General features: G+C 57.8%; 1 protein-coding gene across 2 annotated transcripts; it reads right to left on the reverse strand.

Annotated features, from left to right (window-relative positions):
* Nucleotides 1–789: 789 nt before the first annotated feature.
* On the reverse strand, nucleotides 790–21,083 carry AIF1L (allograft inflammatory factor 1 like). Of its 2 annotated transcripts, XM_053919634.1 has the most exons (6): nucleotides 20,938–21,083; nucleotides 20,669–20,730; nucleotides 10,637–10,703; nucleotides 8,387–8,428; nucleotides 6,116–6,278; nucleotides 790–3,592 (listed from the first exon to the last, which is right to left on the reverse strand). In XM_053919634.1, exons 1-6 carry the CDS (start codon nucleotides 20,966–20,968, stop codon nucleotides 3,505–3,507), a joined length of 453 nt encoding a protein of 150 aa, XP_053775609.1. In that variant the 5' UTR covers nucleotides 20,969–21,083; the 3' UTR covers nucleotides 790–3,504. The 2 variants fall into 2 exon arrangements, with proteins under 2 accessions (XP_053775609.1, XP_045052875.1); XM_045196940.2 differs by lacking the exons at nucleotides 20,669–20,730; nucleotides 20,938–21,083 and adding an exon at nucleotides 16,192–16,373.
* Nucleotides 21,084–22,892: the final 1,809 nt, after the last annotated feature.

Raw genomic sequence — 22,892 nt, forward strand, 5'->3', positions numbered from 1 at the left:
GCGTTGGTGTCCGTCTTCGGACCGCGCGTGCCCGAGCGCTCAGCGCTCAGCGTTGGGTCGAGACCCCGTGGTAACCTTTGGACGTAGGTAGTTATGAGTAATTCCGGATTTAGAGAAGTTAGGAAACTGACTAGTATTTCCAGGCGCAGCTCTTGAGAGAGGGACTTTGGAGAGGGGTGTGGAGGAAGAGATTCAGAAAGTGGGTGGGGTGGGACTTCACCACGGGAGACTTTTCTGTGTCTAAATTTGAAGGCTGAGAGGGGAGGTTAAAGTTCCCCAAACATCGGCTGTGCTGACCCTTTCAAGGTAATCATCTCCGAAGCAAGAGCCTGGAAACCACAAAAACACTTTACTCTTCCAGGCATCCTAGTCACCTAGGGGTCATGCCATACGATGGATGAGCTACTAGAAGCACAGAAAAGCTAGTTACCCAGTGCCCGTTGGTCAGAAAGCGGTGGAGGTGGGATTCGAATTCAGCTTGTCGGGATATGCTCATTGACGACTAAGGCGTGGAGGTGGGGGGCAGGGACACATTCTACCACTTACTGCTTGGTTTTCAGAAAATTGCGGATCTGCTACGAGCCTGCCTCTCATTTTATAAAACGAGGATGACAAACAGAACCTGACTCCTTGGGTTGTTGTAAGGGGTGAATGAAGTTACGTGTTTAGCGGAGGCTGGCACAGGAGACACATTCATGCAATCTGTTCCTATGTTAGCTTGCTCTTCAGAATTTGCTGCGCCCCCCCTCCCCCTGCCCATCCCATCCCCAAAATACACCGATCAAGACATCAGTTTGTCTGTTTTATTTCCAGTATGTGCAGAGGATAACCGGCATCACACACGCTCACAGGCATGCGCACACACATATTGTATCCACCTGAACTTGCGCGACACACTCCTTCGTTTTGAGTCGCGGGGACAAAGCCAGACTGGGCAGTCCCCAAGTTTCTGGTTACATTAGTAAGATTTGGTCTTTCAGAAAGAAGACAGCGAAAGCACTAAGAAGCCGAGCCCTTAGCCAGAGAAGTAGAGTTCTAGAGTCAATAGACAAGCCTGGAACACTCGCAGAACCCCCTCTCCAGAGGCCACTCTGGAGCCCCTCTCCCTCCAGGAGCTGAGTTCCGGAAATGGTGAAGGATCGGGTGGGCTTTCCCAGGACACTCCCCTTGCAGTGGGAGCTCCCATTCCTGCCCTTCCCAGAGCTGGGCACACACCCACTTGCTCTCCTCCCTTAGGGAGGCTTTCCTGTGGTCTTGTAAGCCACTGAGCCTACTGAGGAACACCTGGTTGGCTCTGCCTCCTGAGTGAGAATCAGGTACGCTGATGGGCGAAGAAAGCCTCACCTCCACAAAGGTCTCACCCCATCCCTGAGAGGAGAGGTAGAGGGAGTGGTAGGGACAGGCAGTTGCTTATCTAATGACCTGAGGCGGGGGAAGAAAACAAGGCAGGGGAGGGGGTGGAGTGAGATTTTATGTTTACAGGGAGAACTGTTTTGCTGGGGGTTAAACTTCAACCAGGCCTGTGCATTTGAGCAGCTCCTTAGCCTGAAGATCAGCCAGTCATGGCAAAGGAATCTTGCTCCTGCACCGCTTAAGACCAGCTGATTAACCAGACGGGGGTGTTTCCCGCCCCCCCCCCCCCCCATCTGCTGCAGTCCCTCAAGCTGCTGTCCGGGCAGTATGGAGCACCGAGGAGCCACAGGGGGCCCACACTGGCTCCAGCCTCCAACAGCACCCAGACCGTTCCACTTTAGGTTTGGCAAGGCCTTCTCCAAGACTCGTCCCACCTAGGGCCCAGCTAAGCCCTCAGAATTTCAGTGCAGTCACCCACTAGCCCCCTGTTTCCTAACATCCATCTCACTCGTCCTGGCCTGGGTCTGACATGGCAGGCGCTTAATAAATACGTTCAATTGATGAGTGTGTCTAAGGGTAAGGACCCCAGAACACAGGTGGGGTCAAGGCTAAGGTTCCTGCTCAGCCACCATGGGGCTGAGTGTGACACCTGCATGAGTCCCAAGACATGGCTTCGCTGAGAAGCTCTAGGGAAAGCAGAACTGCAAAGGCGGGCCTAGCCCTTACCCAAACCCTGATGCAGACCCGGAGGCTCTGGGCAGGTGAGTCCTGACCCACAGTGTTCCCCCAGCGCTGACCTGGGAGATGGCCCCTCCCTTTGTTTTCATCACTGCGTGAGGCAACCCAGAGCAGAGATGAAGCAGGGGCAGGGCATCTGAACACCAGGGCTTCAGTCCAGACACTTCCGTCTCCACAGTAACCCCCGACCTTTGGCAAGGCACTTGGTCCTGTGGGCCACCACAGTTTTCCCGCGAGAGGGCTGGCTCAGCTAACCTACAGGGTAAATCAGGGCTGTAAAGCCCTGAGTCCAGAATGGAGGACACAGGGACCCGCAATCCAATCCCCAAGCCCAAGGTTCGGGGCAATTTGGAAAGGGGGAGATGAGTTAGAGAGACGGTGGGCACAGCACAGGTCAGGACCCAGTGGGGAGGCCTTAAAGCTTATAATAAGTGGCCAACAAATATCTGTTGTATGAGGGACTGAGGGACTGAGGGACTGAGTGAATGAGTGAATAAGCGGATGAGTGATGAACGGCGGGGAGGCGAGTGGGGGAAGCACAGTCAGTGCTCAAGGAGACTGGGATCAGAAAGGCAGCATCCTGTTTCTCAGGTCTTGGCTTCACAGTTGTGCTGACTCTTTTTGCCACGAGCATTTTATCCTTCACCCTCCTCACCTGTTGCCCTCACCGACCTCCCTGAAAAGTAGGACTAGACTGAGATGAGCCTCGCCCTACAAGGCCCCGGGCCTCCCTTCTACCTCCAAAACCTTTGCTGCCCCAACAAGGGACAGAGCTCCCACTGAGCTGCCTGTGAAGGTGTGGCTGGTGGGGGGTGAGGGGCGGGGCCAGAGGATGTCTTCTGGAATTCCCTTTTGGAATTTCTTAAAGGGCTCAATCCTTCCCTCACCTCAGGATGAGAAGCATGGCCTGAGGGGAGCGTCACCTGGGGGGGTGCAGCAGTGCATGGCCACCTCCTGGACAACTCTGGGGAAAACCTAGCAAGACCTGCAGCCTTGTCCCTACTCCAGTGTCTTCTGAAAGGGGCTGAGGTCCTCAGCAGGACCAGGCTGGCGAGCCTGGGCTAAGCTCAGAGACCTCCAGGAAGAACAGACAATACCAGCTCTAATCATGGGGATCACAGGCTTCCGCCTCCCTGCCTGGCCCTGCCCCCTCCGGTTTTGGGGTTGATGTCAGCCCTTTTGCATGAGTGGGGTGGAGGGAGGAGGGAAGGAAAGAGGGAGGGGTCCCAGAGTCTCTTTAAGGCAGATAATTGGTGCTTCACAAAGAGATCACTGATTTTGCAGATGAAAAGAAGTAAACATGCCCAACGACCAAAAAACCCAAGTAAGACGAAACATGATGAGTCCAGAGGGCAGCGAGATCAGGAGGGAGGAACGGGGCAGGGAGGGCAGGGGCAGGTCCGGGCAGGGTCCTCAGGGCAGGCTGGCAATGTCTCTCTCTGGAGGGGGGCCAACCGGCTTGGGGCTGCTCTCCTGGGCTTTTCCTTCAAACATCATGACTCTGGTTTGGAGACGGAAGAAAACAAAAACAAAGAAACAGGATTAGGACTCCCTCCCTCGTGCAGGGAAAGCTCATCCAGCCTTCGGTTTGCAGGCTCCTCAGCAGAATGCCCTTCATCCATTTTCCAGCAGGATCTTCTTGGAAGACTGGGACCGAAGCTACATGGGAGGGGCTCCTGGTCCCATTTTACAGAGGAGAAAACCGAGGCACAAAGTGGCAATGTGACTCCTCAGAGCCACACAGGCAGCGTACGCAAGACAAGACTCAGGATCTCTGACCTCTGGGCTATGTGCCTTCCCCTAACCATGCTGTCTGGAGATAGTGGAGCTAGGCTGGGCCATGGCTCTGCCCAAAACACCCTTCTGATCTTCAAAAACTTCCTACTGCTCTGAGAGCAGTCTGGGGAGCAGAGGCTAAGTGTTCGTGGTGCAGCATCTGCAGGGAAACAGCTGCGTTTGGGTCCCTGCCCTACTACTTCCCAGCTGGTGACTCCAGCAAGACACTCAACCCCCTTTCTGCTCAGTGCCTTCATCTGGAAGTGCCGGTGCCAGAAGCGCTTACGCCCTGGAGCTGTTCCAGGCGTCAGTGTTCGACTCCGCCTGCGCTCAGGCCCTGCTTGGGTTCTTCCAGCGCCCCGGCTTGAAGTCTCATTCAAAAGGTGGCGGTCCACAAGCAGCTTGTCTGAGCTACAGATTTGCACTGCCAGCTCCCTCCTTGACCCCTCCCCTTGGATGGCTGAAGGGACCTTCCCTTGAACATGTCAAAATCTGAATTCTTGATTCCTGCCTTCCCCACCTGCTTTCTCCTCCAAGCCAACAGCACAGTCGCCCACTCAGTCACGCAGACCCCAGACTTAAAACTCATTTTCCTTTACACCCACATCTGGGCATTTAAATGGTGCTTCCACCTCTACCTCCAAAATCACTCCTAATCCCAACAGTTCCTGCCCAGTTCTGGAGCAGCCTCTGCAGGAGAGCATCCTTATCTCTTCCTTGCACAGGCCTCCCCGCTGCCACTCTGCCCCCTGCTGCAGCCAGCGGAAGCCTTTTAAAGGTCAGTCCCCAGCTTAGAGTACTCCAGTGGCAACCCTCCACGTTAGTACAAAGTGCTCAGTCCCTTGTGGGACTGTGGCCCACAAGGCCCCGTGGCCCCTGGCCCGTGCCCCCCTCTGCAGACTCATCCTTCATTCACTGTACTTACTAACAGCCCGGCCACACTGGGCTCTGTGCTGTGCCTTGAACATAGGAGCACGATCCTGCCTCAGGGCCTTTGCACGTGCCATGTCCTCTGCCTGGAATGCCTTTCCCCAGGTCTTCCCATGGCTTGTCTCCTCCCATCATCCTCACTCAGGGCTCTGGTCAAATGTCACCTTCTCAGCGAGACCTTTCCTGCCCGCCATTGCAATGTCTCTGTTCCACTTTCCCACTTTATATTTCTTTCCACTACACAGTGGTGACCGGTGTTTTTGTTGGTTGTCGTTTGTCTCCTGTGCTTCGAACCTGAGCTCCACGAGGAGGCCAGCAACTCATGTGTCCCCAGCACCGAGAATAATTCCTGGCACATAGCTGGTGCTCGATAAATACCTGCTGAGTTAACAAATGATCAGTCTAAAGCGCCAACATGCAGATGAGTGCCTGGAACATAGTCAACGCCCACTAGGATCTTTGAGGTCACTTTAACAGCGCCGTCACTCTGATGGCTAGCGCCTGCCCTCCGCTGCATGCCCTGACCCAGACGGCCCTCCCACCTGCACTGACAGCTCCGACCGCCCAAACTGTGGGCTCATGAGCCAGTTACTCAGCTTCCTTGGGCCTCAACTTCCCCCTCTGTAAATGAGGCAGGTGTGTTTGACCTTCGTACATCTGAAAAAAATCAATCTCATTTCATGAAAGCCAAGTGAGGTCCTTTTCAGCTCAAACATCACGAGACTCTGCGGGGACTTCCTCTGCAGCTCCTCAGTGGGGAGGGACCCGCGCAGGGAGTGCGATTCTAGCCGCCCGTACTGGGTGTTTGCCGCCTGCCAGGCACTGCCGGGCTGGCCTCTTCATGTGTGTCGTGCCATTAATCCTCAGGACAATGCTTCACGAAGGATATTTATTACATCTCTATCTTACAGATGCATAGCAGCGAATTCCACCTCCCTTCAGAGCCGGGTTTTAACTCTATACTAAGCTCGCAACAACCCCGTGGGGTAGGAGGGTCACTTTACAAATGAGCAAACTGAGGTTCAGAATGTTCTGCCAGATTTGTCATCCTCATCGCCACCATCATCACAGTTGCCACTTCCTGAGTGCCGATCCTACCAGACCTTCTGCTACAGGCTAATGTCACCTGCGAGGTACAGGCGGGCGTGGCATGTGACAGATAAGGAAGTCAGGTTCAGAGAGATGAAAAGCCTTGCCCAGCGGGTCACACAATGAGTTACCCCCTGGCTGGGGAACGGCCGAGGTGCCCGAGCCAGGGGCCTCTCCACACCCCAAGACTTGGCCTTCAAGGCCCTGGGAGAGGCGGGGAGGTACTCACAGCTTGAGGACAGCCGACCGTTTCCCTAGCATCATGTTCACGAAGTCTCGGTAGGAGATGGTGTCGCTGACTCCACCTGTCACCTCCGAGATCATCTTCTTCATCTCCAGGTGGGTCTTGGGGACCCCGAGCTTCTCCATCATCCTCTTCAAAGACATCAGGTCTGCCGGAGGAAAAGCAGATATCCTTTCAGTGGAGACAGGCGTGGTGGGGGTGGGCGGCGAGTAGGGAAGCGGTTACAGCGCCCTCTGGACCCCACACCCAGAGGATGCCTGGCCGGACAGCCCCTCCCTGGAGGCTGCAGTGAATGGCCTTGCTCCTCTCCGGAGAATGAGCCTGTCCCACTGCCCCGTGCCCCTTGGAGGCAGTGTGACTAGTGGTTAGGGATGTGGGCCTTTAGAGTCGCACAAGCCAGGGTCAGAGTCCAGCTCTGCCATTGCTGGCTCTGGGACCCAGGGCAAACTACTTCACCTCTCCGAACCCCGGCTCCCACCGGTGGTCGCCCGGGTTGACAGGGTCACTGGGAGGGACGCTGCGTGGGAAGCACCTGGCACAAGGCAGGGGTGCAGTGACAGAGCAGCTGTTCCCTCCTGTCATCTGTGTTGCACCCGCGTTAGGGGGAGCCATGGGCCTGCTGCCCCGCTGCCCCGGGGTCACTGCCCAGCGAGGTGGCCTGACTCCAGGCATCAGAAGTCCCCTCCAGGAGGCCAGGTGGTAGCTTCCCCCATCTGCCACTCCCACCCTGCAGTCCCAGGGCATCACTCTGGCCAGAAGGGCAAGGGTGCCAAAAATAGCCTGCAGAGCAGGAAAACCAACAAAAGAACAAAATTCTAGAAAAACAAGGGAGGCACCAAAAAGTCACCGCACCCGAGGACTTGCTGACTCTGACCACCCGGCTCCCCAGACCCGAGGCAATTTCCTTCAGATTGTTCCGCGAACAATGGCTCAGCAAAGGATGGCGAGAGAGGCGGTGCGGCAGGGGGTGGATTTAGGGCCAGGCCGTGGTGTGCCAGCTCACCCAGGGCGGGGCGGGCAGGACTGGTGCCAGACCCTAGGTGCCAGGAGGTCCGAGGCGTTTCAAAGAAAGCTGGGCAGCCTTCTGCAGGAAGAAGCGAAAGGTCTCCCACAGCTGCTGGCCAGACGCTGAATTGGCCAGACCTCACTGCAAGGCCATTTGGCAGGATGCTCCGAAAGCCTTTGACCCAGAATGTCTCATTCCTGAGACTTACCCTTAAGAAATAATTAGGGATGTGGACAAAGGCTCGTGTAAAAGATGTTTTTCAGAGCATTATCAGCGAGCGACACTACGGCATGGGCTGAATAAATTACGGTCCATCCCAACAGTACGATGGACTGTTCTGCAGCCACTAATTATATTTCAAAAGGAAAGTTAATCATATGTCAGAATACTCACAATGTGTTACTTTAAAAAAAAAAAGACGGAGGTTCTAAAAATGGTGTAAAATAGCATTTGTGATGAGAACAAAGCGTGGAAGGATATAAACCAAACAGTTCACGGCAGCGGGTGACGTATTTTTGTCTGTGCTTTGCTGTGCTTTCCAAAAATTTTTATGATGAAAATGCACTCACTTAATAGATCTTTTTCTAAAGAAAAAAAAAAGAATAAAAATATTCAAAAAGGGGAAGAACGAGGGGAGACAGAGGAGGATGTGGAGAAACACAGCGGCACTGAGCCCCAGTCCCCTCGTCTGTAACATGGGGATAATTAAACCAGCCTTGACCATGTCCTTCTGTGCCTGGTGAAGGTCAAGATTATGGTCTTGAATGTAAGTGCCATGGACAAGCGTTTGTCAGCCCCAGCATCTGGCCAGCAGGACAGGACAAGGGTCTGTTGAAGAGGATACATTTGTCAACTGCAGGAGAGTGTACAGATGGGAGGAGAGGCCTGGGGACAAAGGAAATGCCAGCCCCCTGGGCCAGGACATCAAACACGGGAGCATCTCCAGCCCCAGGCAGGGGTGACGCTCTCTGGGCTGGGTCCCCTGGGGTGGGTGGCTGAGGCAGGGCAGCAAGCAGAGAGGGATGGGGAGGGAAATAGTCGGAAGAGAAGTTTGGGGACAATGGATCCAGGGTAAAGGCAGACAGACCAGCCCGGCTCAGCCGGCCCAGCCCTCAGGAAGGCCTCAGTGTGTGGCCGTCACATTCACGACACCTCACCCACGCAGGTGAGTCTGTGGGGCACTCTGGACCTTCACACTGTCCACCCACCAAACACCCTTGTCCCCACAACATGCCCAAGGCGTCACTCACCAATCTCGCCTTCATTGTTCAGGTCAAACTCCATGTACTTCTCTGGAAAGCACAGAGCAAAACCCGGCATTAGCTTGGAAAGCAGGGTGGCCCCTGCAGGGTCCCAGTGACTCCCCTGAGGGCAAGTAGCCTGGTCCTCGGGGAGCCCACACTGAACTCCTCACCCACATGGGGTTCTCCACACAAGTCCTATCATCTCAGCTGTCTGTATCCCTGCCCTGTGGGCGCCACGGGGACAGGTGCTCTGGAAGCCGCTCTGACCCTCTCCCAGGGAGGACCGCTGCTTCCTCCCAGGTCCCTGCCAGGGCCGGCTGGCTGCGTGCCAATCGGCTACGTTGACAATAAATTCCGGCCCTGGAGATACAGGTTCAGTGGGGAAGGGGAGGGCGGGGTGAGAGCAGGAGGTGGTCAGCGTGCCTCAGCTGATTCTGACGGGCAGCCGGGGGTAAGGAGTCCTTGTGGTTCAGAACCTTTTGGTCAAGGGCAGCACTGAGAAGCTGATGCTCTTCCAGCAGAAATGCCCATGGGCCTGCCCTTGACCACTAAGTGGGACACACAGTGCCCAAGGGTACACAGACCCTCCCCACCAACCTCACCTACAGACTGAATGAATCGTCCCCAATCAAGGGGCCCAGGGAAGCTCCAATGGCAAGAGAGAATGGCAGGGGAGCACCCTGGTATCTTTCATCGTGGGCCACGTGTGCAAATGAGTCCTGCGGCGTTGGGCAGGTTGGCCCTGCCACAGAGGGACGAGCAGGGCCCTCCAGGTCTATTCTGCACGAGCAGCGGGTATGAGAAAGCCAAGGTCCTCCCAGTGGCCTTCCAGGCCCCTCGACCTTCCAAGCATCTGCCTTCCAGCCTCATGGGCTGCCTCTCCCTCCATCCCCTGCGCTCCATCCACTGGCCTTGCTGTACCTGGCCTGTTCCCCACCTGCTCCTGCTAGGGAATTGCCACCCCTCTGCCTGGAATGTCCCTACAGGTGGCCTCGGGTCTCCTCCTCATGCCATCAGGGCCCCTTACCCACCCACACCAAGCACCTACTACCCCAGAGACCTCTGTCCCTTCTCCCAGAGCCACCTCTGAAGAGCAGTCCCATTGGTAGGCAAAGAGGAGGGAAAGACTGCCCTCCTTCGCGAGGCTCTCCTATGTATGGACAGCTGGCAGGGGTGTGGGGTGGTGATGGGCAGGGACGGGGGTGTCTTTGTTCGAGTAGTTCTCTTTTTTTAATGTTAAAAGCACCGTTGCATAATGGTTAAGAGCAAGGGTTTCGGGGCGAGACCAGTGTGGGTACAAGCCCCGACTCTGCCCTAGGTAAGCTGTGTGACCCCGGGCAAGTGACCCCACCTCTCTGAGCCTGAATTTCTTCTATAAATTACTGACAGCGTCACCCCCCTCCTGGCTGGACTGGGATGATTCAGGGAGCTCACAACACAGCATTCGAAGTGCTTCCCACAGGTCAGCCTCAACAACTGCTCAGCCACTGATGTCGTACCCACGGACAACCAAGCTGAAGAACCCCGGGCAGGTTCTCTGCCTCAGAGCAGGGAGGCTGCCCACACTGCTGGGACTTTGGGGTGGGGTGGGGGGTGCAGCCTCGGGGATATTCCCATGGTCCTGCCGCACCCCAAGTGCATCTCTCCGGCAGCAAAGGTGGGTCCGTCTGCTCCTTACGGCTCCTTACGTGCACGGCTCCTCTCCTTTCTCCAGCGGCTGGCTGGGAACCAAGCACCAGGGCCCGGAACAGAAGGACCTTTATGCCGCCCCCTCCCCGTGCGCGGGCTCCTGGGCCCTGTTTTCTTTTCATCCCATGCGGCCGGGATTCAATGGGCAGAAACTCTGCCCCCTGCCCCACTGCAGGGACACAAACGTCCATTCTCCGCAGGGGCTCCCGAGACACTCCACGGTGCAGGGGGAGAGGCCAGGGCTGCTACAAAGAGCTGATTGTGAGCTGGGGCCCCAGGAGCAAGCAGGGTCTGGGCAGCAACAACAGTAGCCAACCTGAGCCCTGCGGGGCAGCTGGCGGGAAGAGAGGGGCAGGGGTGGGCTCAGGCCTGCAGGCGAGGGGAGAGGGGGCCAGGGGTGGCCTGGAGACAGGTGGAGGGGCCTGCCCCCCTCTCACTGGGTACCCTGTCTTGCAGCCCACCAGGAACATGGCATTCTGGAAAGAGCAGGGGTGCAGCCTCGCCTGATGGGGGTAAGGAATCCCACATGTGAGGGGCTGGGAGGCGGGGCAGACAGCCCCAGCTCACCTTTGAAGGCTGAGAGCTTTTCTGGCAGGTCCTCTTCATCGCTGTACTTCTGGTCACAGAGAAACTCCTACAGAGGCGAGAGGGCAGAGCTGAGCAAGGGGTCAGCAGGCAGAACTTGCCAGTGCAGAGGCCTGTGGCCCCGGGGCCTCCTGTCCCGCCAGGCCAGGGGCGCAGGCTCCAGTGTCTGTCCTGGCTTCCTGTCAACCCTTGGGGCAGAGCTGCAGAGTCCAGCCTGAGGGTAGGAAGTGTGCTCAGCAGCTGGGTGGGGCGGGGCTCAGGGCATGGAGGGTCTGCTCTAGAAGACCAAATACCGTCAATCAAACTCTGAATTACCAGTGCAGGGACCGGGGCCTCCCCTCACCCCAGGCACCCCACTCTGGGCTCCATGAGGCAATGAGCCCCAGTGACAAACTGCCTGGCTCCAGCATTAACGTCTTAGGTATGAGACTCTGGCATGTTGACTCCTCCTGGCTCTCTGGTGCTTTATCTCCAGGCAGGTTTAACAATCACAGCTACTATGAGAATCCAAGGGCCGTGTATGTGTGACCCCTGGTACCCAGCAGGGGCTCAGTTAACAGAAGCTGTCATGTTATTTGTCTCTGCACGTTGTCTGGGAGGTCACTTACCCCTGTCCCCTGTGTCCTCACCTGTAAAACAGGCCCATCTTCCCCTCTGATGCTGGGACTCAGATGAGTCCTTTCAGAACCCAGTGGTGAGGGCCCCCAGAACGAAGCACTTACTCACACGATCCCTTCAGATCCCCCAGGGGGCCGGAGTTTCCTTTCACCAATGAGAAAATGGAGGCTCACACAGCCAGAGCTAAATCAGTTCAGCTCCATCTCATTCAAAGTCTGCATCCTTGACCTTGACCTTTAAGGGTGGGCAGATAGCAGGCATTCATCTGGCTTTAAAACCAAAAGCTACCCATTCGTAAGCACTTGCTGCGCCAGCACAGGGCCAGGGATCTTACTTGCCTCATTGCTCATCTTCAAGCCGCCGCAGAACCCGCGGGCCGACGGGGAAGCAGAGGGTGTGCACCTACCCATCCAGCACCGACCCTGCAAACACTCTCTCTTCCCTGGCCCGCACATCCCTCATTACTGAGCGGATTACACGGGGCATCACGTCCCAGGAGTTCATTCATTCAACAGTTTTTGAGGGACCGCAGCGCCCACTGCTGTGTTCTAGGCAGCAAGAGAGCACGTGAGACCAAGGCAAACAAGCTCTTACCCTGAAATTACAGGGAGTGTTTGAAGGGATATTAGTTGGTATCCAGGTCAGTCACTCAATCTGTTCCTAACTTCCTGCTGCTCCTTCCCACTGACGGATGAGAGGGTCCGCACTTGGGCACCTCTCCTAGGACAGGAAACCCACTACCTTTCAGCCTGTCCTGCAAACCCCCAAGAGGCTTAAAGTAGAGCAAGAGAACGACAAAAACCCTAAGTGAGGATAAAGCCCTCTGGGTTCGGATCTCAGCCCCCTCTTTCCTAACTGTGAAGGGGGCATGGCGTACCCACCTCCTCGGGCACCTGTCCCTCAACGGGGACAACCAAGCTCCTCCGTCGATGTTCTGTAAGTGACAGTATGATTTAGTGTGTGGCAGAGCATGACCCCTTCCAGGGTTCCAGTGTCTCCATGGTAACGCAGCCCCCTTGGACAGAGAAGGAGAAACCTGCCTGCCAATGCGACCCCCCTTGCTGGGTCGAGGGGCTCTGACCACGCCCTTGCTTTTGGCAGGCACTGTGCTATCCCATTAAATCCTCACTGTCACGCTGATTTTACAGGTGAGAGCAGGAGGACCAACCAGAGTGGTTCAATATCACCTCTAAAGTCCCGGCAGCTGAGGAAATGCAGGGTTGGTTTGGAATCTGGGCGTATCCGACTTGTGCCTCCAGCCACCTGGTGGAAGGCAGCCCCAGGGCCCACGGGGTCCAGCTGGCTTGGCCACAGCCTCACTCGGGGCCTCATTACCATGCACCAAGCACGGCCCTACCTCCACTTAGCCGGAGCTGGAACCTTCTCCCGCTGCCTGGGGAGCGGCCCTCCTCCTGGCTGGCTCTGTCCAGGCCTGGCCTTCCTGCTGGCTCCCTCTTATAGCTCTTTTCTACTGCTGACCAGAAGGAGGACAATTAACTCTTGTCTGTGCCCCTGAGCAAACCGGGCACCTCCCGGGGTCACAGATCCCAAACCTGCCCAGCAGAAGGACAAATAGGTCAGTGGTTCCCAGACTTTGGGGTAACGCAGAAAGAAACATTTCCAAAAAAGTTAAAAATAGGAAGAGGTCCTAAATAAGGCTGCCAAGTTTGTATTTTGCCAAGGAAAGGCGACACAATGACCACAGACTGCTGCCGTTAGCTCAGAAAAGGACATTTCATTGAAGTAGGAAGTTCAGACTCTCAGAATCTTTAAGTGGAAACCATCTAGCCAACACTCACTCTATGGCCCCTGTGTTCCCTCCACTTTCCCACGTTAGGAACTGGGAAACCTTCGTGGGGAGCCACAGGCGAGGGCCCCCCATCTGGAACTCTCCGGGCAGAGGGCTGGGGGCCTCCCAGCGCCCACATTCTGGTCGACCAGAAATTCTGCACCAGCCCGAGCCTGTGAGTTATGTGTACTGACCACTTCTAGGAATCCTGGGACAGGGTTCCAGGGGTGGGACACGGGCCTTGGTGTCAGGGACAAACCACGCAGAGCTGGACACGGAGCAACCAGGCAGCAACCAAGAGCGAGGAGCAGAGCGTAGTGGGCACTGTGGAGAGCTGAGTAACGACTCCCCTTCGCTGGACCCCACTGGGGACTTGGCTCTAGGCGGCCCCCTGCCTGGACCACTCATTCCCACACAGCTGCACGGCTCTCTACTTCATCCCCTTCGAGCCTTTGCTCAACGGTCCGCCCTGCCCGCCTCCACTTCCCTCCCACCTTACCTTCCTGTGCCTCTGTTTTATGCCATGGGATGAGTTACCTCCTAACACAACTTAATTGCTTAGGAAGGGTATTGTCCATCATCTGTCTCCCCTTTCGAGAATGTAGGTTGCACATAGTAGGTGCTCAATAAATGTTTGCAGGATGAGTGACCGAGTCAGGACTCAGAGATGCTGGATAACGTGATCACAGCAGCACAGCTGGCAAGTGGCCAAGCTGGGGCAGTGGTGGCCGCGTGGGTTCCCTCCCTGCAGAGCTGAAAAGGAAAAGTGGCCCGAGGAAGTGGGTGTTAGAAGGACGATGGGAGGCAGGCCCTCGGCCACACGTCCTAGGAGCACCCGGCACTGCCCAGCATGCAGGCGGCGCGCAATAAACCTCTGTCGGAGGAGTGGAGACGCCTGCCGTTCAGCCAGAATGACTCCTCTCTCACCTCGACACGGTGAGACAGCTTTGCAAAAGTATGTGGACGTGTGTGACAGAGACTGGGGGGTGGGGAGGGGGGACTCAGATTGGAATCCCATTTTTTCTTATGAGCCAAAAATGACAAATGCTTGCCACAGAGTGGCCAGGGTGGGAAAAGCAGCTGACCCATTCGTGTGTGGGTAGGTGGCCCTTGCTGACCCTGGGCTCAGGGCAGCTGTGTGGACTGTGCCTTCGGTGGGGGCATGGGGAGGCAGGCGGGCAGCGGGAACAGGAGCTCCATTGGCAGGGCTGCCAGCTCCCACCCCTCCTCCGAGCTTCAAATTCTTGGTTCCTGTTTATGCACAGCCCACAGCTTCCTCCCCTTCAGGCGCCTGCCCCCCATATCCTTGTGCAGCCTTGGGGACCAGCCATGCCCCGTGGGCAGGTACCCTATCTGTCCAGACGCCAGGACCCCTGGCTGCCCTGACCCTGAGTCCCCAGGCAGAAGGGACAGAGATAGAAGCCAGTCCCCTTTGGAAGAAAAGCAAAAGCAAAAACCAAAGGAGGGCAAGTTGGAGCCAGAATGCCTGGGTTCGAGCCGCTCAGCAGCCACGTGGGAAGCACTGCGTCGGTCTGTGAGCAAATGTATCTCAGAGGCTTGTTCTGAGACTTACGATCTGCAAGTAAATTCATGTAAAGTGCGTAACACAGAGCCTGGCACCTGAATGCTAAATAAACGCCGGCTGTGTGTTGTTATCTTCTAACATTTCTGTCTGTACAACCCACTGATAACCCCCCACGGCTCATCATCCCCCCCCCAGACCCCCATGGACTACTGAACAGATCAGAGGCAAACGAAGGAGGCTGGTTCTGAGTTCCTGTTCCCCTCCCTGGGCATTCCCGCTTGACGGACTGGACAGACTGGATGGCTGAGACCCTGAGAGGTCGCTCAGCTTGCTCAAGATCAGAGTTTTCGCAAGAGTTCCCTCCACCATCCCAGCTCCCTCCCCGCCCCGAGCAAGGAGCCAGAGGCCAGGCCACAGGTTTCTGAGCAAAGCAAGTCAACACTGGAAGTGGCCTTTCCTCTGGGGCAGCTGCAGAAGGAGGTGGCTCCTGAGGCCAGGACACACTGTAGCCCACTAGGGGATGGGGGAGGGGTGTGGAGGATTCACTCTACCCAACCAGCTCTCCCCCTCCAGCCCTAGGCCCCTCTGTCCCCACATCAGGGCCTCCAGGTAAGAGAGTGATTATGGATATGCAGAGCGAGAGCCAGGAAATGCAAGCAGGCAGGAGCCTGGGGTTGAAAACAGGAAGTCGGGAGCATCCCCAGGCAAGGCTGGGGATGGTGACAGAACTGTTACAACATCTCCCCAGTCACAGAACGTGAAAGGGACTCACTCCTCAGAGCACCTGGCTCGTCCTCTTCGTTCACTAGCTGGGGAAACTGAGGCCTCAGAACAGAGAGGTCTCGCCTACCGCCACAAGGGTGGGAAGCCGCACACCAGCTTCCTGAGAGCGGGGTGTGTGGGGCAGAGGGGCAGGGGAGGGATGCTGAGTCAGGTTCCCTGGGTTCCAGCCCCAGATCCAGCACTTACTGCCAGCGCTGTGGCCCTGGACAACTTGCCTCGCCACTCTGGGCCCCCGTGTCCTCCCTTGTGAAATGGGGTCACCATAATAGCATCTCTCCATTGGGCTGGACTAAGTGAGCTAACTGCACAGACACTGACTAAGCATCAGCCATTACCACGATGCATGTGGATCGCCCAAACCCTGGCCACCCCGAGACAGCTGTGAGCGGGGGAAGGGCAGAGGAGTGACCCAGCCACAACTCTGTCGCACACTGTCCCACAAAGTCCTCCGCGTGAGCCTTGACCCTCTGGCCGTCCCTCCTTAGGGGCAAGCTCTGCTTTGTCCCCGACACCTGGCTGACCTAGCAGTGGAAGGCCATCCACATGGGACAGAGTGCTCCCATCTCAGTCCTGGGAGACAGCGCCCGCCGCCACGCCTGCGCACTACTGCTCCCCTTGCTCCCCACAACCTCGGATGCACGTCTGACTCTTTCCCCACCCCCAGGAGTCCCGTCCAAGTGCTTACGCCCCACAGTGGGTATATCCCAAACCAGCTGCGGTTGGCAGCCCCTGCTGTGTCCAGCCTCCAGATCCCTGCCACCTGCCTGGTTCCCCTGCTACACGGTCTCCACCCCAGACTTAACTCTCTTCCTGGGCCGGTACCTCTAGCACCTGCTCCCGGACGCTTGCTCCTGGCCCTCCAGGCTCATCTTTATGTATTAGCTGCAGCAGAATTTTGGGGCGGGCAGATATCACCATCTTGGAGGCCATCCAAGGTGCTGGTGGCCGAAACCCTGGGCGCAAACCCCAAGGCTAGGCGGCACCATCCCAGGCCCTTGGTGCCTCTGACGCAGCCCACAGGTTCTTAAAGGGCCAGGACCTGGCCACAAGTGCCCGGCCTGGTGCCTGGCACGTAGACGGAGCCTGTAACGTGCACCTGCAAGGACAGGAGGCTCACATTCCCCACGGCGGCTCTGGGGCCGCATCCGGACACTGTGTCCTTGCCAGCAGATGGGGCGGCCGAAGAAAAACACCCCAGCAACTACACAAGTGAAGCAGACCCTGACGAAATTCCATCTCTGGCTTCCTGTGACATGGCCACAAAGAGGTCGTGACTGGCTGGACCTGCGGGGACACTGAATCCTCGGAGGCTCACGTGGCTACTTATCGCCATCTCCCTTATAATATATTAAGGAAGAGCAAGAGAGACGAGTGCCCAGTGATGCCAGCTGGGCACACTCACCTGGGCAGGGACACAGTGGCACTGCCAGTACCCAGGAAAAGAGACACGCCTGCGTAGTGCCTGGGTCAGGTCTCAGAGGTCCCCTGTGGCTCAGGGAGGGGCTGGGGACACACCCCTCTGGGCCGAGATACACAGCCTGCTGGCCCAGCTCTTCCCAGTACAGACGCCATGTGGGCTCTGAAATAACCACAGGGCACCTGAATGCAACTGGGAACGCTGAGTGCCCTTCATTCGACCCAGGAGGGCTGGGAGGGTGGGACCTTAGCCAAAGATCTTTATCTACATAAGCAAGAGAGGCCTGTGTCACAGCTAGGCCGCGGCCACCTGGTGGACAGGGCCCAGGCAGGCGACGGGCGGTGTCTGCAGTCAGACTCCTGGATCTGCCACTTCCTGGCTGGATGTCCTCGGGCAGGTGACTTCCCCTGGCCGAGCCTCTGTTTCCTCATCTCTAGAATGGGAGGCCTCGTCATCCTTGTCCCGTGGACACTTATACATTCTTGGGGCACACCTTTCCAATTGATGTGCCTTAGACGGGAGTCAGTGAGGTGACGTAGTCAGGTGCCAGGCATGCCTCGCGGGGTTTTGTTAAAGACGCCGGCCTCTGGTTGGCCCGTCTCCCTGCCCTCCGGGCTCCCCCTGCGGACCAAGGGCAAGGGCACCCTGAGAGGCACCCACCCAGCCCCACCACGTCTCTCCGTTCCTGTGGGAAGCTGGGGAGAATGTTTTCTGTTGCCATATAAGGCTGGGGTCACCTGCCATGCCATTGGGGCTTGGAGAATGTCAGCTATGTGGGGGGAGTAGGAGGTGCACACCCATCCTGCCCGCTCCAGTAGTGCAGAGAGTGCACGCCTACACGCACACAGGGCGTGGGGGTGGGGCGGGCGCCCGCACGGGAGACCCTATGAAGTTCAGAGATGGAGGGGAGAGGCTGGTTCCAAGCCTGGCTGTTTAAACCCAGGCAACTGACTCAACCTCTCTGAATCTCGTTTTCTGTAACATGGGAATGCACACTCATGGGCTTAGGGTAAGCTCTCAGTGAGATAATGCCCAAACCACGCCTGGCACACTGCCTGGCACATGCCAAGTGCTCAGAAAATAATAGCCAAAGCTCGAGTGAAACCAAAAAAGTGCATTTCCATACAGCCCTGGGTCTACCCAAGTCTCTATTTTTACTCCTCAATCCCTTGTAATAACAACAGCTAAGACTTAGCTTCTCTGCTGCCTTCTGGAAACTGGCCCACCCCGGGGGGGAGATGGGAGAAAAGCCGCAAAAGGAACCGTGGTGTCGGTCCTAGAAGCCCACAGAGCTGGGCTCTGCCCTGGGCAGCAGCCCCAGAGGCACCCAAACACATGCCGGGAGCACGCAGCCCCGTCCTTCACAGCTTCCAGCTCCCACAAGGAGACCGGGCAGCCGCTCGGTCCAGCCCCCCAGAAGCCCCACTCCAGTGAAACTGAGCCCCAGAGGAAAGCTAGTCAGGGCTGCTAACGTGGATCCCTCCAGGATTTCCCTCTAGAACCTCTGCTGTGGCCATGTACGTGGGTGAAGTGGACTCAGACCCTCCGTCGGAGTGACTCCCTCAGAGTCTGCAAAGAGCTTCACCTGCCCCTCTCCACTGACTGCTGCAGGGACTCGGAGCAGAGCAGCACCCACTGCCCCCACTCCGGGCAGGGGAAACGAAGCCTGTCCCGGATGAAGCGGTCTGGCCCAGGCGGGGCGGCCAGCAGGGACCATGGCAAATCTCTGCCCTGGGTTTCCATTCCCTGCGCCTTTAAGCCCCAAACAAACCAAGGATAATGATCGTGACAGCAGCCAGCTCTCCCTATGCGCTTTACACAGATCCTATCGCTGCAGAGTCACAACAGCCTGACTACCATTATGTCAGTGCCTTGCCCAAGGTCACAGGGCCACAACACTCTGCCCTCCTCTCCCTGCCCCTCAGGGCTCTACACCCTGGTGGGGCCACCCTGACCTACTGCGGTGGGAAGCAGCTCAAGTTTCCAGTTTGACCCTGGAGCCTCCTTCCTCCAGGGGCCGAGACCTGTGCCCATGTGGCCTGGCTCAAGTGGTGGTCTTGGAGTAGTCCCCGGGCAGGGAAAGGACACTAGACCACAGGCTCTGCCACTGGCTTCCGTGTGGCTTTGGCCAGATGCTTGCCCTCTTTGGGCGCTGGGGTCCCAAGGTGGCTGAACGCAGCCCCTTCTTCTTCACCCTCTCCAGTCCCAGCGCTGTCCAGGCCAGCTCCTGAGAGGCACAGGCCCCCCCCTTTCTAAGCCAAGTCAGTCCCCCTCCCAAAACAACCCTGTCGCCTCCCCACAGTCTGCACCCCCTCCAAGGGCGGGACTGGCATGGAAAGTCTCACACACTCAGCTCCTCTGGTCTGTCCAATGACGGTCACCTCTCCCCCATCCCCAGCTGTCTCTGGCTCAGGGTCCTGCTGGCTGTGGGTGGATTCAGCCAGCTTGGAGCCCGCCCGGCCTAGCGGCCCAGGGGGCTGTATGAGGTCAGGGTTCCAGGCTCCTGTCCAGAGGGCAAGTGCAGCCAAGACCTGCGGGCTGCAGAGTGAACTGGGAGAGAGCCCAGCAGCCTGGACCCCTGAGATCCCAGCCAGACATCCAGGCTCCCTTTCAGCTGTGCTCAAGATGACACCAACAGGCAGGGTGAGGATGGCAATGAGGGACCCTGGGGACTCCAGAGTCCTCCCCGAGATTCCTACAGCCCGTGGAATGAAATCAGCCAGACTGCCTGGTTCCAGACAATCCAAAAACACCAAGGAGAAAATCAACATGCATGTCCCCCGCTGAAAGACTGCAATCCTGCCACCGTGCTGCCCCTCACTACCCCTCCCCCTACCTCCACCAGGGCCCTGCGGACCCTGCCAGCCTCCCACTCTGGGACTCAGATCTGGGCTCGGACCCTGGGTGCTCAGCGGCCCGAGGGAGCCAGTGGGGGGATGCCTCCACAGCCAGTTAGGAAGGAACCTGGGGGACTAACTCTAGTACCATCTACAGAGGTCTTCCCTTGTGCGGGGTGCAAGACCAAGCATGCTGCATGCCTTCTGTGGCTGAGCCCTCAGGACCACCCTGGCGCTGTGCCTCCGCGACGGCTTTGGTGAAGCCCACACAGCTGGTATGGGTTGAGGCCAGATCTGAGCCTCCTTCACGCAGAACCACAAAGCCCCTGGCTACGCTGCCTTTAAGCTCTGGCCAATCCATGTAAAGTCTGCACGCTCCTTACACGAACGTTTATGGGGCTCCCACTGCGCGCCTGGCAACAGCCAGCCAAGTTTCTTTATAGAAATCCACCAGGACAGGCAAGAGAAGCCTCGAGACTCTAAGGGAGCCTTTCCTAAAAGCTGGAGCGGAAAAGAGCTGTGAGGGTGGGAGTGGGGGCAGGCGGGAGGCCGGCATGTTCTGTGGTGGAGAGGGCACTGGCTTCCGCGCATCTGGAGCCCAGGGTGCTAACAGCAGCCTGACCCACACTTGCTGGGCAGCCGCCTAGTTTCTCTGGGCCTCCCTTCGTCTCTCCGCTGTAAAACCGGGACTACTGGGAGACATCCGGGGTCCCTTCCGGCGCCAAAAGCCTGTGGCGGGCTTCCGGGGAGCCCCGACCCGCTGGTATCGGAGCTCCTGGCCGGGCCCTACCTCCCCAGTCTAGGAGTAACAACTTGCAACCCGAGACGCCGGGACCACAGTGGAGTGGAGGGGGTGGAGGGGGACCTACCTGGAGTCAGAGGCACAGGAGAAGGGGCGGAGGGAGGAAATTGGGGGTAGCCCGGGGGAAGAAGAGGTGGGACCCAGGGGAGTTGGGAGCTTTGGGGACAAGGCAGCGCCGCGCGGCTCCGGCGACTTGCAAGCTGCCCTCGCGGCGGGTCTACAAAAGCGAAGGTGGCGACTCACCCGGTTGATCTCCGCCAGCCTCCTCTCCTGCCGGGCTTTGAGCAAGCCGAACGCCTTCCCTCCTAGAGAAGACAAAGAGACGGCCCGGGAAGTGGGGGTCTCCCCGGGCCGCGCGCCCCCGGAGTCCGCGACCGCTTCCTGCACGCGCTGCAGACCCCGCCGTCCTCCCGGGGCACACAGGTGGCAGGCGGGGGCACAACGCACGCGGGCCGAGGCACGCGGGATAGCGTGCCGGGGGCGGGGCAGGGTTGTGGGACGGTGGCGCTTACCTTGAAACCTGTTGCTGAGCGCGACCGACATCGTGAGCGCGGGGCTGCGCAGCCGCGGCGTGCGAGAAGGACGGACGGGCGCCCGGTCCGAGCTCCCGCGGCGTGTGGCGGCAGGACCGAGGGGCGGAGGGAAGGCGCGGGCAGCCAGACACACCCCTCCCTCCCCTGCGGCCCGCCTCCCTTCCCTCCCGCCGCCAGGCCGCTGGCCTCAAAGCGGCTATTATGCGGGACACAGAGCGCTCCCCTCTGCTGGAGGACACGGAAAATGCACGGCGCGGGGGCCGCCCTGTCCGCTCCTCCCGGGACCTCCACAAGCCCCTTCCCCACTCCGGGCTGCGGCTTCCCCGTAAACAGAACGGGGACGATCTTAGTTCTCACTCTCCGAGTGCCTGCAGGAAGCAAACGCGGGTGGCGGCGGCAGGTTGTGATCGCGCCACCAACTAAGGCCGTTACGTCCTATCGCCCGATGCGCAGCGCGCACTTTTAAAAGGGAGGCATGCGTTCCCAGCCCTCATTGTTAACTCTTGAAAGAAAAATATAAAACCGTTTAGTTTTGGTGGGAGGAGTGGTGAGTGCATAATGACAAAGTGCCATTGGGACATCATCGGCACTAAATCTATTAGAATGAGTTAGTGTTTTGTTAATAAAACCTATTTCTTGAGCGCTCACTGGGCACTGGGTACTTTGCCAGATCAGTAGGAGATAACATTTGTAAAGTCATTTATTCTCAAAACTCTCTGAAACAGGACTGGGCACTCTCACTTTGCAGATGAAAAAAATAAGGCTGCGGAAGCCTGGAGTTCAAGTCCACCTGGATGATACACCGAGCCTCTAACTCCAGGGAGAGTGGCCCCCAGGGTGCAGGAGCCCAGGACTTGTAACAGGGCGACCCCGGGGGAGTTTCCTGTCCAATTCAGGTCATTTCTGAGACTGAAAGTTGACACATCTAACAATTATGCTGAGGTCACAGATATAGGCAGGGACTGCTCTGGGCAAACAGTATACCTGGTCACCAGTGATACCCCCACCCCGACACACACACACACACACACAGAGGACTGGATCCAGGAATTCTCCTTCCCCATTCTCCCCAAGGTTTTGGATCTGGCCAGGCCGTGTGACCTTGGGCAAGGCACTTGACCTGTCAGAGCCTCAGTTTCCTGATCTGCAGGTGGAGGAAACAGCACCTCTCGCCAAGAGGGGGCTGTTACAACTCATTACTTTCCAGCGGTTGAGCAGGTAGTTAAAGCTTCGAGGGAAAAAGGGCATAGGACTCATAACCCGTGGTGATGGGAGATGTGCTACCTGCAGGCCAGAGAGGAGAGCTCGCTTAGAGCAAAGCCCTTGTAACTCACTCCCGGGGCCAGGCTTGGGCGGCCTGTTGCCCTGGTCAGTTGGGCTTGTTGGCCCAGTCAGCCATTCTGCAGGGCAGGGGCCACCCCACCTTCCACTGCTCAGTTGCTGGGCTGCATCGCTCACCAGATGTTCAACAGCTGCCACATTCCACTCAGCCCAGCCCCGCCTCCAGGGCTCTACAAGGGCAGGCACCAGCGGACTGTGTGACTCACAAGACGTCAGGCCTGAGGTACGTCGCTGTGGAATGGAGACACCCGTTGGGGCTGCTGGGACTGGGCTTGGCGATCCAGTCAGATGCCAAGAGCAGACACCAGAAGGCTGGTACCTCCATCAGCAGAGAAGCCGGTGGGGGAGAGAGGGGCCTGGGGGCATCAGGCCCTGTCAGAGAGGTCTTCAAAGAACCCCCATCTCCTGGCACCACAGAACGCCCAACACCGATCATCAAACTAACTGAAGCAATAGCCTCCTGTTTCAGCCTCCCTGCCCCCTGTCCTCCCTCCCAGACCTACAAGTCCCTCAGCAGGCCACCCACGTGCGCCGCATCCCCTGCACCCCCGCCCCCACCTCCGCTGGTGTTCGGCTTCTCTGTGGAGGAACAC

This window comes from Desmodus rotundus, chromosome 1 (assembly GCF_022682495.2).
Source record: "Desmodus rotundus isolate HL8 chromosome 1, HLdesRot8A.1, whole genome shotgun sequence".
Taxonomy (NCBI): Eukaryota; Metazoa; Chordata; class Mammalia; order Chiroptera; family Phyllostomidae; genus Desmodus; species Desmodus rotundus.

Bases quoted from the DNA above. Each gene is read 5' to 3' on its own strand.
- AIF1L (XM_045196940.2), bottom strand. From the start codon at position 16,299: ATGGCCTCCAAGATGGTGATATCTGCCCGCCCCAAAATTCTGCTGCAG. The intron at 6,279-8,386 runs GTGAGTGACGCC...TTCCTCCGGCAG, and splicing joins GAACAATGAAGGCGAGATTG to ACCTGATGTCTTTGAAGAGG. The intron at 3,593-6,115 runs GTGAGTACCTCC...TCTCCAAACCAG, and splicing joins CGGTCGGCTGTCCTCAAGCT to AGTCATGATGTTTGAAGGAA.